Below are 14,754 nucleotides of genomic sequence, written 5' to 3'. Positions count from 1 at the left end.
GTAGGCTCGTAGAATATATATAGCTGGGTTCAAGTCATACCAAATGCACGTACACTACTGCAGTTCGCTTCACCGATTCTAACCTTAGCAACGGAAGGGCGGGTTGCTCGCAGCTAGGCGCTGAAAACGGCTCCCTGTGCACCCCTGGGTTACACCATGACAGACTTGTTTTAGATAAGTTATGAGACGAAGTAGCTGTTAAATTAGATAGAACACAATGTTTCAGTTTGCTGCGTAGACTTTTTCCGATGTACCATTTTACGAAACTTGAAAATAATATTAATTCTTCTTCGGAATCACTCGTGGTTAAATGGTTCATCTTTGCGAAACCTTAAACGACTGAAACTGTACTGTTATCGCAGCTCCACTATAAACAGACCAAAAAAAAGTATTTTTCAGCAGCTCTTATTAACGCTCTTATTAGGGTTTATACAAAAACCGACTTTTGAAAAAAACAGTTTTCGAATTCCACTATTCCCAAAAAATCGATTAAACCGGTTTTCGAATTTTCACAAAAAATATATAATTATAATGGTAAATAAATATTTTTACTTATTTTTAAAATGTTCAGTTTCCTTAATATGTATGGAATTACAAAAATATAACAAAATAAAATATACTCCATCTATACAAAACCAAATAAATAAGAAGGATTCAATTAACTAAAATCCATACAAATCCGTACTATTTTTTAGTTCATTTAATATTTATGGATCTACAAAAATATAACACAATAAAATAGACTGCATACAAAACCAAATGAAAGAAAACTAAAATCTGCACAAAATATAAATTATTTACAGTGGTACCAAATTATAAATCTTTATTCCATTTAGTATTTTTGTCCGAGGCGATTTCAAGTAAAAATGTTAACGTTTTTAATTAAATAATTAATTCATTTATACATATTAATTTTAGTATATAAAACCGTTTTTTTTTAATTTAAAAATCGGTTTTCGAAGTTTACATATTTACAAATATAATCCGGATTTCAAACCCGGTTTTAAAAAACCGGCAAACCCTAGCTCTTATAGTTTCTATCGCAGCTCCAACATAAGCGTGCCCTTATATTTCACATTGCGATTAGGGTAGATTTTGGGATACAGGATATAGAAATAGACATCGAATGCTAATAAATAGAGGAGCAGCTTAGATATAATTTTTTAGGCTCCCCCTTGCACACTTCGCACTCAATTGCCTTTCAATGATCATCCCTCATCGAAGTTTAAGAAATCTGTAATGAAAAACTTACTGTAATTATATTGCATTTCGTAATGTTACGATTCGGGGGTTGCAAATATCCCTGCATCCCCAGCATGTGCGTACTATCCAAAAGTGGCATAAACTTGGAATTTTTGGATTTCCAATAATCTTCGTACAGTCGACAGAGAAACAAGAAATATTCACTTTCGAGTGTACTAGGCTATAAATTATAAGACATACTCCAAGAAACTATTAACCTTCCCTTTCCGTGGCAGAGTTCCGTCACAGCTACGTCATAGCTACGTCACTCGCAGTACGTAGCACGCCTCGACCAATTATAGACAAACGCACATATACCACCGCCCCTCCCCCCATGTAAACAGAAACAATTTCAGAATGCATCTATTGACCTACATAAACTGGGAATCGCGCAAGCAAGGACAGAACAAATTTAGACGTCGCACATCGCACACCATGCGTACTAATAACGTTCACAAATACGCCATTTGAAACATAACAAATCTACTCACCCCACGCGTCTTGCTACAGTTATTACGTACATCCATCGCGAGTTATAGTTAACTATTATTTTACAAATCTTTGCGCATCAGTTCCCAATCACATCGACCTTCGCCATAATTACGTTTCATTAAGGAGGGAGACCACAGTAATGGTCTGAAAAGTAAGGGTGTTATCGGGAATTTTTTTCAACCAAACAACGCAAGTAAATCAATGTATTCCTTAGTATAGTTAATGTACATATTAAAGGGTAAGAAACAAATTTTTCCGATATACTCTTCGGCAAAATGTGCGCTGCGACAAAATCGTGCCTGTGGCGTTGACAGTGCCCTAGCTATATGGTTAATCTGAATTCAGATAGACAAAAATATTTAGAAACTAGAAGTCTACGTCTATTACGCGACGATCAAAAAGTTCAATATCGCAAAAAATAATAAAATGGCGAACCACTGAAAAAAATCATTTTCTGGGTGTAAAAAGTTGAGGTAATGAAGTTAAAAAAACAGAAGGAAGCCATTATTTAAAAAAACTGATCGTCACGTAATAGCGACGGGTTTTTCGTACAATAAATGGCCTTGCTTGTGTCAATTGAATGTATAGTTTTCTCTGTATATGTCATGTCAACGCGGTTGAAAAATGTCATTCTGAGGAAAACATGTTCAAAGTTCAGTCGCGCCCTTGACGCCGCTTTACGGAAAATACTATATCTCCGTTAATTTTATGAATTTCTACATCAAATTTGGAGAGAGCATTCTTGAAACGTATGTCGGTCCGAAAATATATATAAAAGAAAATCGATTTTTCAGATTTTTACAGTGGTCTCCCCCCTGAAGCACACGGGCTATTTCAATATTAATGTATCTCGGTTACCTACAGTGAGCCACGAAAGTATTCGATCGCTCGCTATTAAAATTGTAAACAATACAAATATACATGTGAGACTTAAGTTTTAAAAGTAATGTTGTAACTATTATAAGACACAAGTATCGAGATTATATATACCAAATTTGAAATGAATCGGATAATATTTATGAAACATTTATTGCAAAGCTGTACTGAAACAGGATCACAAAAGTATTCGAACGGCATTAATTATACGCACCTTATTTTAGATTAATATTTATTTAGGCCACCTTTGGCTCCAATTTCGCTTTTCGTACGTCTTTCGAAGTTACGTCGTACTTTTTTTAAAGACGACAATAGATTTTGGCTTTTACCTTCTTTTATTTTCAGTAAATTCTGGTAAGTTATAAAAGTATCGTCTTGATCTAATTTCACACTGTAACTGGAATGCTGATTATACATTTGTGTGAACAGTTATACAAAAAATCAATTGATTATGACAAAGTAGACTAACAAACAAATTTTACAAGCTCTCGCACGTCCGTTAACACTTTGGACTATGTGGAGAGATTTTCAATCCTTCCTTTTATGACCGTGTGGGGTAATATGCCACATGTTTGTCGGTATAATATGCCAGAAACTAATATTTTTATAACTCTTTCTATTTAATGCCATCGAGTTGTTTTTTCGTATTAGAACCATGCCTACGAACTTCAAACCGTGCTGCTTGGGCAGACGAAAGTTTAAAGGAAGGCATTCGAATGGTGAAGGAGGCTCGACTACAATATAGAAGAAATTTTGAGAATGTAGATATTTTTTATGACAAATCGACTGATGCAGAAAATGTGCAACTACTGTGCAATATGTGAACTATATTATTACGATAAAAGAGGACCTAAATGTGACTGGGTAAAAACTACTTGTTTTATTTTGACTGTTTATTTTGTTAGAAATAGCTTTTTTCAAATATATTTTACGTTTCATTGAGTTGAAATATTTATTATTAGTTACTAATAGATTGAATAGTTTAAAATATTGTTGATTCTCAAAAATTTCATAGCTTGTGGCATATTACCTCAGACCTTGTGGCATATTTACTCACCACTTGGGTAATATGCCACTTTCGAGGACTTTTGTATCTGTACGTTTCTCATTGAACTATAAAAGTTACATATCTTTACTTATTAGTGAATATACAGAATTAGTTAAACTTTCATATGGTTTTATCTATTTCCCTGTATCTACTTATACTTGTGAGATATCGCGTTCCAAAGTTAACTGTGCATATTACCCCGAGTTACCCTATGTTTATCTAAAATGTCATCTATAAAAACGAGATTTCCAGTGCCGTTTGCAACCATACACCCCCGCAACAGCACGGAACCACCGCAGTACTTTACAGTAGGACGTACATTTTTAGTATTCATTTCTGAGTTGGGTTTTCTCCAGACATAACGACCTTCACCCAAATCAAATATATTTTTAATACATTTTTTAATACATTTACATTAAAAACCTCACTCAGAAATGAATACTAAAAATGTACGTCCTACTGTAAAGTACTACGCTGGTTCCGTGATGTTGCGGGGGTGTATGATCGCAAAAGGCACTGGAAATCTCGTTTTTATGGGTGGCATTTTAGATAAATATACATTTTTAAATATTTTAATAAACAATTTAGAAGAAAGTGCTACCAAATTGGGGTTATTGGAAACTTTTTATTTCGAGCAAGACAATGACCGCGAGCATACGGCCGGATTTGTGCAAGAATGGTTATTGTATAATGTATAATACACCGCATGGGTCACATAAAGCCTGGACCTTAACGGCCCATCAAATATTTGTAGACGGAAATCGACAGGAGATTAAAAAATTACCATACAACTTTGAAAGTCGTAATAAAACAAAAGATTTTAGTAGTTTGGAATTCTATCAAATCTAAACTAACTGAAAAGCTAGTGCACAGCATACGACAACGTCCGAAATGCGAAATTGGAGCCAAAGGTGGCCTTAATAAATATTAATTTAAAATAAGGTGCGTATAATTAATGTCGTTCGAATGGTCATATAAATTTCTCTGATTTGCTGGCCTTGGCTACTTTCAATGCTCCGTAGAGACTTCTGCGTTCTAGGCCCCTTTTTGTTTCGAGGGTCCCCCAGTACCAGTGTTACTCGGTAAACCCGCTTGATCGAGCTATGTATGCGGCGAACCAATACTTTAGCGACATTGATCCGTTTACTGGCTCCCTAAGTTCATTTTTGTCGTTGCTAAATAGGCATGTTACTCACTTTTGAGCAGACAATTAGTGTATAGTTTATAGTTTATAGTATTTACTCAGTTACGTGTTACCTCCAGAATCTTAACTGATCAGACTCTGTCATTCCTACTGATTATGTATAGTTTGTATGCTATGGGTATTCCCGTTTAGTAATAAATAATAATAATAATAATAATAATAATAATAATAATAATAATACTTCTGTGACCCTGTTTCAGTACATCATTGCAATAAATGTTTCATAACTTCTACAAATATTATCCGACCCATTTCAAATTTGATATATATAATCTCGTTACTTGCGTCTTATGGTAGTTACAACATTACTTTCAGAACTTAATTCTCACATGTATATTTTTATTGATTATATTTTTAATAGCGAGCGTTCGAATACTTTCATGGCTCACTGTATACATCATTTGTATCATGGCTATTCATTGAAAGCGTAGTGATATTTATGTATTATCACAATGCCCCATCCTCTATAACGACACTATAGTGTAGCCCGGCGTCTGATCCTTTGAAGACGATTACGATCCACTCAGAACTCGACTGGTTTGCGCGAGACGACCCATGTAATTGTATCCCTGTTGCTGCTGCTGCTCGAGAGTGTCTCGTTGTTGCTGTTGCCCCGAGACAAACATTATACGCAAACATGTTTTTGCTTGCAGTGCCTCCAAACATAGAGGACTACCAGACCTCGTCGGACGCCATTGTGCGGGAGGGTGCCAACGTGAGCCTGACGTGCAAAGCAACCGGAAGTCCGAAGCCAAACATAAGCTGGAAGAGAGACAACGGCTTCCAGATTTCAATCAACAAGACGCTGAAAAGTGAGTGCACTTCTCACGGTCTCTTGTGATTCACGATAGCGGTGATACTACAGTTTGCCATTTCATTACAATCCAAATACATTCGATATTCGATTAATTACAATTCGAATTGTGGCAGATTTACTTCTGTTGACACTCTCTTTTATACTTTTGTCTTAATACGGCGTTTAAACTTGGAAGTAAAATCAACAGGATTAACGGAGGTTAATACTTATACATAATAAAAATATATATATTAATATATATATATATATATGTAGGTCGGGTATTTTTTACTTGATTTTTTATATGTATATAATTAAGTAGTAGCAGTGGTGCACTCAAGATTTAATTTTGGGGGAGCCGATGAGCGGATAAAAATATTTTTAATGCAAATTCAATAAAATTCATTAGCTGCTTATAAAAATTTCTTTATACAATAACATCCAGTTTTCTCTTCTTTCTACAAAGTTCTTGAATTACTTCAGTCGCGGTCACATTAATCTCTTTTTTCCTTCATCTTTGGAGGGTGCCAGGGCCCCTTGGCCCCCTACTCCGGGTGCGCCACTGTATAGGAGTATAAGTTATTAGTGGCTAAGAGGTGGATGGTTGAACTTTCTGCAGACTTCACAATTTGAAATAAGTGCTTTATAAATAATTTACAATAGATTAAATATTTCACATCGAAGCTTCCTTTGTAACACCTTCTGAGATCTGTACTCTTCGGGAAACTCGTTATGCCCGGTAAACATCCTCGAATGAGAATCATTTACTTTGAAAAACATTCTATTTGCATCCTACGAGCCAAAGGACGATTCCGACGTTTCTCTCACTCGACGAAACTCGGGCTCCGACGTCGGTGCATCCATGAAGTACGACTGACGTCGATCCGTGACCGGATTTCGATAGATTCGACGCAGCCGCGGCAATTAAAAATAATGACACTCGTCTGGCTTCTGTCCGAAGATCAAACGCGGCAGCTCGAAAAACGGCGTGTTGCCGTTGTCAGAGGGACGGCTGAAGGGTTGCCCCGTGGAAAAGTAACACGCGGACTATGGTGCGTTTAATGGAAAAGGAAAATAAAGCACAGGGAAAGGCGTTCCTCATTAACGTGGCACGCATTTCGATTTGACGCTGCTAACAACCTGATGGGCACGCCGAGGCGTAATTATCTTAGCCGTTGGAATTTCTAAAAAACGAACCATTAAGCTGTTTTTTGCGCATGTTAACGAGCTACGCCACCCACTAATTCATGCAGATAAACAGGGGGTCGTTTTAGCTGGAAACGAGCATTTGAAATTTAAAACTGTGGAAATCGAAGTGTGGAAGTATTAAAGGTTTCGAAGCAACGGAAAATTCTGGGATAGCGTGCAGCGTCGAATAAGTTAGGGGAGACCGCGAAACGTTTTTGCGGGGGGCCTTCGGTAGATTCGCGGTAATAAATGTGAAAGCAGGCCACGAAACGCTCGGTTAACGGATTCTTAAAATTATCAACGAGTACGATATACGCGACCGAATAAATAAGGTTAAGTTACATAGGAGGTATAATTATATGCAGTTGAAAGGTATGGCGCATTAAATAAATGAGACAGAGTTGGTAATTTTTGAGGTAATAAGGTAAAATGGGTACAAAGGTAGCGCAATTTGCAGGGAATTTATTACAAAGTATCCTACTTCATCAGGGTGCAATTCTTTTTTCAGTACACACAAAGCAGGTGAAAAGAAATCGTTACAGTTTCAACTTGTGCTCCTTCAATGGAGAGAATGAAAGGTGGAGGGATATAAACGTCATAATTTATGTGGAGAAAATGTTGAGCTAATTGGCATATTGATCCAACATTAAGTCCTTGGAGCGATGAAAAATTATTGATTACTTTCAACCAGGGCTTGAAATTGTTCCGAAAATAACTGTTTAAAACTGTTATATAAAGGTTTTGATTAAAACAATTATGGAGAAATTTTAATCCAAATAATTGTTACGAAGAACCGAAATTTCCAACTATTTCCATCTGTTTCGGTTACGGTTCCTATTTCCCTCTTCATATCAGTTTCATAATCGTTATTTTTTCGGTTTCATATCGGTTCCAGAATCAATTCTTATATCGACTTTTCCCTAATTGATATCATTCATTATCGTAGCTGTAGATTGCTGTAGATGTTCATCTTTTTTACAAAATCCTTATAGAAACAGGAGAAACTTTTAACTTCCAATTCTGAATGATATAGTGTGTGTGAATGTAAAAAATATGTAGCTGATTTGTTTATTTCAACACTTTGTTATTATAGTACTCTGCAGCTACAATAATTAATGATATCAATTAGGGAAAAGTCGATACAAGAATTGATTCTAGAACCGTTTCGGAACCGATATAGAACCGAAAAAATAACAGTTATGGAACCGATATGAGGAAGGAAATAGGAACCGTAACTGAAACAGATAATAGTTGGAAATTTCGGTTCTTCGTAACAGTTATTCAGAATAAAGGTTCTTCATAACCGTTTGGGGAACTGAAATCGATATAATAACAGTTTTCAAGCCATGCTTTCAACAGCCAGAATAAGTATTCTGTTTTATGAACTCTTATCGAGATGAACTCTTTCTAATTACTATAGAAAACTAAAAAGGTTAATATAAATGTAGAAGAATGAAGAGAAGTTAGTATAAAAGTGACAAAGAACATAACTGTTTACATAGAGTTTATTATTACACAATTTACTTATTACACAGTTTATTATTACATAAGTAAGGGAGACCGGGGCTAGTTGTGACATTTTTCCATTTTCTACTTTTTATTTTTTTGCATTCCATATTCAATACTACCAACGACTCTCACTTAAAGTACGTACCTTCTTCTACTGATGACTGCTATCACATGGAATTAAACGAAAACCATGACCTTGAAAAAAACAGTTTTGAGGTCGAGACATGTTGTATGAACGTGCCCCGAGTAGGGGCAAGTTGTTACATTTTACGAAAAGAGGCTAATTATGAGTAGTATAACTATATTTTCTTGGACAAAAGTAATTGTATTAATTGTAAGAATCTATTACACTAAATGTGCGAGAAAAAATTATAAATAATCTGTTAAAAATAATAACAATCCACTGAAATCAATTGCACTAAAAAAAGGTGATTATCATCGTCCGTTTCATATGGCGACTCACAATTTTATTAATGCAGACATAAAATTGATTTTTTAGTTTTGCACACTTCTCGTGTGCCCACTTTATGCAGTCTACGCACTTTGTAGAGTCTTTCTTTGATAACATGCCCCTCTGCGTACGTAACAGCATGTCCCTTGCCTTGCGTAACAACTTGCCCCGGTTGACACCATTGTGTATAAAATTCTATAAGTTCATACCAGTTTGGCGTATTCTTATGTTCATGGTACGAATCTGTAGCTAAAGGAACACTGCTTCAAACGTGGTAATATTAATTTACATGAATTTATCTGACTGTTCGGTAGGAAAGATTGAAGTGGAAAGAGGAAAGTTACTATTAGTACCGAAAACACAAATACCTGTAATAACGTGGCAACGCCTGAACCGACTACAAAAAACACCATACACAACCGTGTGTGGTTGAAACACATCAGCCACTTGATCGTCGAAGTGATAGTCCAAGCGACAAAAATTTAAACAGCTTTGTACCACCCTGTCACATCTAGCCCCGGTCCCCTATCTATTATTTGCATAAATGTAATACGATTCGTCGAAAATTTTGCATAATAGCGTAGCAAAGGGAGGACACACTTCTCTTGTTTCCAAAATGTCAGAAATATGTAGAAAGTTCAAAAACTAGCAGTGCATTTTGATTTCCTAGTTTCGACATTTTCAGCTAAACGAGATCACGTGACCGTGGTTTTCACTTACTTTTCCTCGCAGTACTTTGAACTTAAAGTCACAGAACCATTGGCCTGTCAATTAGCGTACCAATCAGCGGCTTCCAGACTTTGTCTGGCGTGGATCACAATTAAGAATATTAAATTTTCTGTCGCAATAAAATGACGCCTTGTGATCGTTTCAGTAGCAGAATGGAAAGGCGAGACGCTGGAAATTGCGCGAATCTCGAGACTGGACATGGGCATTTATTTATGCATCGCGACCAACGGTGTGCCTCCGACGGTCAGCAAGCAGATCAAAGTCTCCGTCGACTGTGAGTAAATTTTCAATTACCGTCTACTATATCCTTGTAGGGCAGAACTTGGGTATTTCTAAGAGAAGTCCAAGCAGTTCTCTTTCTGATATTATGGAAGGCTATGAATCTTTGACAACTTTCTTTCTTAACCCCTTCAATTTTGTTTGCTAGAAGTATCCTTAAATAATCGCCCAACTAAATATTCGAACATTTAACGCGTTAAGCCCAAAGAAAATGCACGAAGATGACCAATAATGATTAAATTCTTAAAAGAGCTCAATTTACATGCGCAATCGGATCTAAATAGTTCGTTGAAATATTTTATCCGAATATCGAAAGGAAAGTAGAAATTCGCGTTGTACTAAATCAGTTTCAACCCATATCTATCTTAACCCTTCTTTTCACATAAATTTTCAAAGTCACAACTTGTTTGTCATACTTTTTTAATATTTTTTCCCTTGTTCCGCAACACCTTAGCTTTAACCTCGAAAAAGATTTATCCCCCTACCTTATTCCCATCAAAAGTTCTGCGATTTTGACACAACAAAGTGCAGTTTGTCCTACTACGCGCCCCTCCGCAGAGTGGTGTTGGTCGCGGTAAAGGGATTGAAGGGAACAGGCAATTTAATAATAGAGAAAGGTGTCCGGTAACAAAGCGAGTCTTTGGTGCCTGCACTCTGCCTCGTACCGATGAAGGGCGGCGGGGAAAGGGGACGCGTGAGGGGTGGAAGAGGACCGGGACAGAGGAGCGGCGGAGTCACGAGCAAAAGAGAATAGCGTGGAGGGCAAGGAACAGCCCTGGCGGGACATAAAAGTAAGCTCGGGCGAACCACGGCACACCATTACCGTTTCCAGGCCGTGTACTTGCCTATTGTTACATTACTGCTCCTCCTAAATACTGAGCGCGTGCCTTTCCACGTGAGGGGGCGCGCCACCCTTCCGCCCTTTTCCTCGCAGCTCGCCCGTGGCTGGGCTATCGTCGAAGCACGGCAAAATCAGAAGGTTCTTAAAGGTTTCGAGTCGTTGGCGAAGCGTCGATTACGAGATGAGGTGGGATGGGGTAGGATTTTTAGCGGGGGTAGTTCTAAAGCTGAGAGCACGTGTTCGAGGGATTTTTGGAAATGAAAACTTAGGAGGGTAGAGGGAATCGTGTTTGTTTCTGTGAATAGGTGCTTCTTAAATTATTACGGGAAGGGATAAATTAGTCGATTGGGGGTTGACGAGGATATGAACACGTAAGAATATGGAGGACTGTTTGACGAGTTTTAGTTTAATGATAAGTGATGGTTTATTGAGGCGATGTTTGATGGTGGTTCTTTCTTTCTTGAGGTGAGTGAGAAATTCCTTGAGGATAGGTGTCTAAAACGACCCCTTTGAGGCGTAATTCGTATAAAAAATACAAATGTACATTATTTAAATAAAAGTAAAGTAGTTTTTGTAAGTTAGTTTATCTACCTTATTATTGGCTTACAATTATATCAAATTTAGCTATCTGATCAATTTGTAGTAGGCATATCGGCATTTAGAACAACGGCCTAGTGTGCGATGTTAGCACATAGGTGGCGTCCAATTATGAGGAGTTCGGAAAACAGGGGACCAGATGTAGCTAAGCTAGTTTTAGTTTTAGATTGACATAAGACGGTCCAGAAACTAATAGATTTTGGAAAAACTGTATAGACATATTGGGATATGTATGTACTAACTTTATATTTGTAAACTTCTATGCAACTATGCTACTAGTACCTGAATAAAGCCACATATAGGCCTGTGTCAGGCCTGACATGTTCTTAAAAAAAAAATAATAAAAAAAAAAAACAACAGGGAACCGTGGAGAGTCGGCGTATCTCTAGCCGTGATGGCAAACGCGACTGAGATCAGCACGCGGACGGCTCGGGTTCGATTCCCGGCGCCATGGCTCTCTCTTTTTCCGGCTCCTATAAATTATAATTTTTTTTCGCATTTTTGTGAAGGCATACTAAAACCGCTTTATCTGTATAAAATGATCCCTACGAGGGATCCCTAGAAAAATGACCTCTAGGATCATTTTATACCTACTGATAGTAAATAAGACGAACATTAAAAAGCATTGATTTATTTAAATAAAAACAGAAAATAAACTGAGTCACAAAATATGCAAACAGAATAAATTAAAACAATTTTTTTAAAAAATCAAATCTTAGATAATTTTTGGTACATAACTAACATAAGAACATGAGGTCAGCTTCACAGACTCAAATTTTGTCACGCACCCCCTGGGATTTCTGGGATCATTTTACCGTGCTAGAGAGGGATCATATGACCCCAAACATCCAACTCACATTCAGTGGTTGAATATAACGTGAAATTATTACATTCGGTAACGAAACATACATTAAATTATTGTCGAATTGTCATTAAATTCGCGAAAAAACAGCTGTCACACTAAGCCGTTTATGACAAAAGTTACACAACATTAAAAAAGACCTTACCTTAGAATTTAGATAAGAGGCAGTAATTTCGATTTTTTCTTCTTTATAACACACACAGCCTTGGTATTTACATGGCACTTCGTGCGACACTTGACGACGTACAGGCTGAACTTTTGTACATCGATATTAAGAAAGAGCATCGCTAATAGCCGCAGGACAGCCAGGAATCAGTTTACTTCGAGGGATCGTTTCAGACACATTTCCCCTGCTATATATAATATATATTGTTATAAAATAAGAAGCATGGCTAGTATATTAATAATTTATTCGAATGAAAATATTGTTAAGATGGTGTAAAGCATATTACTTTCTACAAAAGTTGCTCCATAAATAATTCTACTACCAGTACCAAACATCTATAGCTAACCCTCAGTGGAACACCATCACTTGGCCCATCTCTAACCCACAGCATCTTTCTTTCATACACACGTCGACATAAATCCTTCGCCAAGTCCCCCAACCACCAGTGAAATTAATATCCCAAGACGCAACGCGCCAATCAGGATCCCCCCCGATCCCAAAATTAAAGGAAAAGCCTGCTGCTGTCGAGGCATGATGATGAAACTGGCGAGAGGAGTTATTGTTAGCGTAAAAAGCTCGATTGTTGAGGGTCCACGCGGAATAGAGTGTCCCGACGCTGCGTCTCGTTCCCCGCCGTAAGAAAGCCGAGCCCCGTCGCGAAGGGACGCGAAAACCAAGGAGTTATCCCTTTAGTTAAAGCGAGACTAATTAATTTAGCGGCGCCTGTAAAGAAGCGTCGAATTGCGATTCAGGGCCCCACAGCTGGCCGGGGGTTGGAGGGTGAAAAGAGGTGATGTTTTTGCCTGGCGGGTCCCTCCGCGGATGCGCGGGGGATTATCCTTTTAGGCGTCCTTTAATTCCATTTGTAGCCGGTGCTCCCGGCAAAGGCTTTTGTCAACGAGTATTACCCCGAGCCCTTTGAAGTCAAATTGCGATCGAGTAATGTAATAGTTCTATCCGCGATATGCATTACCGGGGTCCGCTGGAATTCAATAAGAAATTCGCGGAAGGAAAATATAATTTTCTGCGTGAAGCGTCGGGGGAACTGGGCAACGAAGAACTTGGGGAGGCTCCCGTAACGAGAAGATTATTTCGACGATTATTGGGTCGTCTTATTACCGGTCGGCTGAATTATTCCGAGACGTATGGGGGAGATTTTAATGTGGGAAATTGTTGAGGTTTGCTGAGAGATATGCACAGTGGTGGTTAAAAGCTTCGTGTTATTTGTCGATTTTTACTAAAATTGTATTGTATTTTACGATGAATTTTTACTTGATTTTGAAGGTAGTTCTTTTAGTGGTAATTGTGATGTTGGTGAATTTTGATGTATTATTATATGGCAGTTAGATAAGGGATCATTCTACTTTGATCGGCCGAAAAATTAAGCTATTCGTAAAGACTTTTTTTTCAGTAAATACAACATATAACGAAATAAATGTTTTTGGTATTTATTAAGCTGCTCTTATATTATACCAAAAAAAAAATTAAAAGAATTTTTGCAAGCTTATCTGAAACAAAAAATTCCAAAAAATTCATAATCTGTGTGAGTGTCACTATAACCCCTAGCTCAATTAACAATTTTTGTCGAGAAATGACCGAGATTTTTCTCACGGAACACCCGAGAATACATCCTTTTGTCAAACTTTTTTTCAAACCGGCGCCATATTCCTACTTTTCAACAAAAATTATTAATTGAGCTAGGCGCTATAGCAACACTCATACAGGTTAAGAATCTTTTGGAATTTCTTGTTTCGGACAAGCCTGAGCCGGGAAATCACCTACGCCGTGAACATACCTCTTTTTTTAGGTGCCATATTGACACTGTAAAAAAACAATTAAAACAAATTGCAAAAATTCTTTTTAATTTTTTTTTGTATAGGGGAGAGTCATACAGTACCGGCCAAAGCTAGATCTCGCTTCTATTGTTAGTTAACTGCGCTATCGATGGAGAAATAAATAAATACTAGAATCCGTAGCAACGTATTCCGCCGACGTTCTTTTTGTTGTGAGCTGATGCGTCGCCTGTTTTTGGAGGGCGCATATCTCCGACGGCGCAACGTCACTTTCTCTGTGGTGTCTCACGACCACAAGAATTCACTGGAGAGGATGATTGAAGGTTGAACTTGAAATAATCCGAGGCACCGCACATTAAAATTAACAATGAAAACTGTGTTTATAAACTGAACGTTAACAAAGATGACTATGGCAAGTAACAAGTAACAAGATTTGAATATGTATGAGTCTCTCCAAGTTGCTCGTATGAGGTATAATTTTGGACTGTCTTGGAACTCCGTTGCTGGCTACGCGGCAGATTCGATGATACCTTTAGGGGTGGAGTTCTACTTAGGTGCCAATTTTTCGTTCGCTGCGAATTACAACTTTTTTATTCCTGCGAATTATTAATCTTTATGACAAAATTTGAGGAAAAAACGATTTGTTCCCACTTATTAAGCACTATTTGCGCTACAAATTAC

The 14,754-nt window shown here is 37.5% G+C and overlaps 1 protein-coding gene across 3 annotated transcripts in view; it reads left to right on the top strand.

Moving 5' to 3' along the window:
- The window catches only part of LOC143372797 (lachesin), a 562,432-nt gene that overhangs the window by 317,311 nt on the left and 230,367 nt on the right, over positions 1–14,754 (top strand). For 2 of the 3 annotated variants that reach the window (XM_076819352.1, XM_076819350.1), the window contains exons 4-5: positions 5,516–5,674; positions 9,681–9,809. In XM_076819352.1, coding sequence (XP_076675467.1) covers positions 5,516–5,674; positions 9,681–9,809 — 288 coding nt within the window. The remainder of the gene's footprint in view (positions 1–5,515; positions 5,675–9,680; positions 9,810–14,754) is intronic. The other variant, XM_076819351.1, reaches the window with a different exon arrangement.

This window comes from Andrena cerasifolii, chromosome 9 (genome assembly GCF_050908995.1).
Source record: "Andrena cerasifolii isolate SP2316 chromosome 9, iyAndCera1_principal, whole genome shotgun sequence".
In the NCBI taxonomy this organism is placed as follows: Eukaryota; Metazoa; Arthropoda; class Insecta; order Hymenoptera; family Andrenidae; genus Andrena; species Andrena cerasifolii.
The sequence above is the reverse complement of the archived record's forward strand: the minus strand, read 5'-3'. Positions and strand labels throughout refer to the sequence as shown.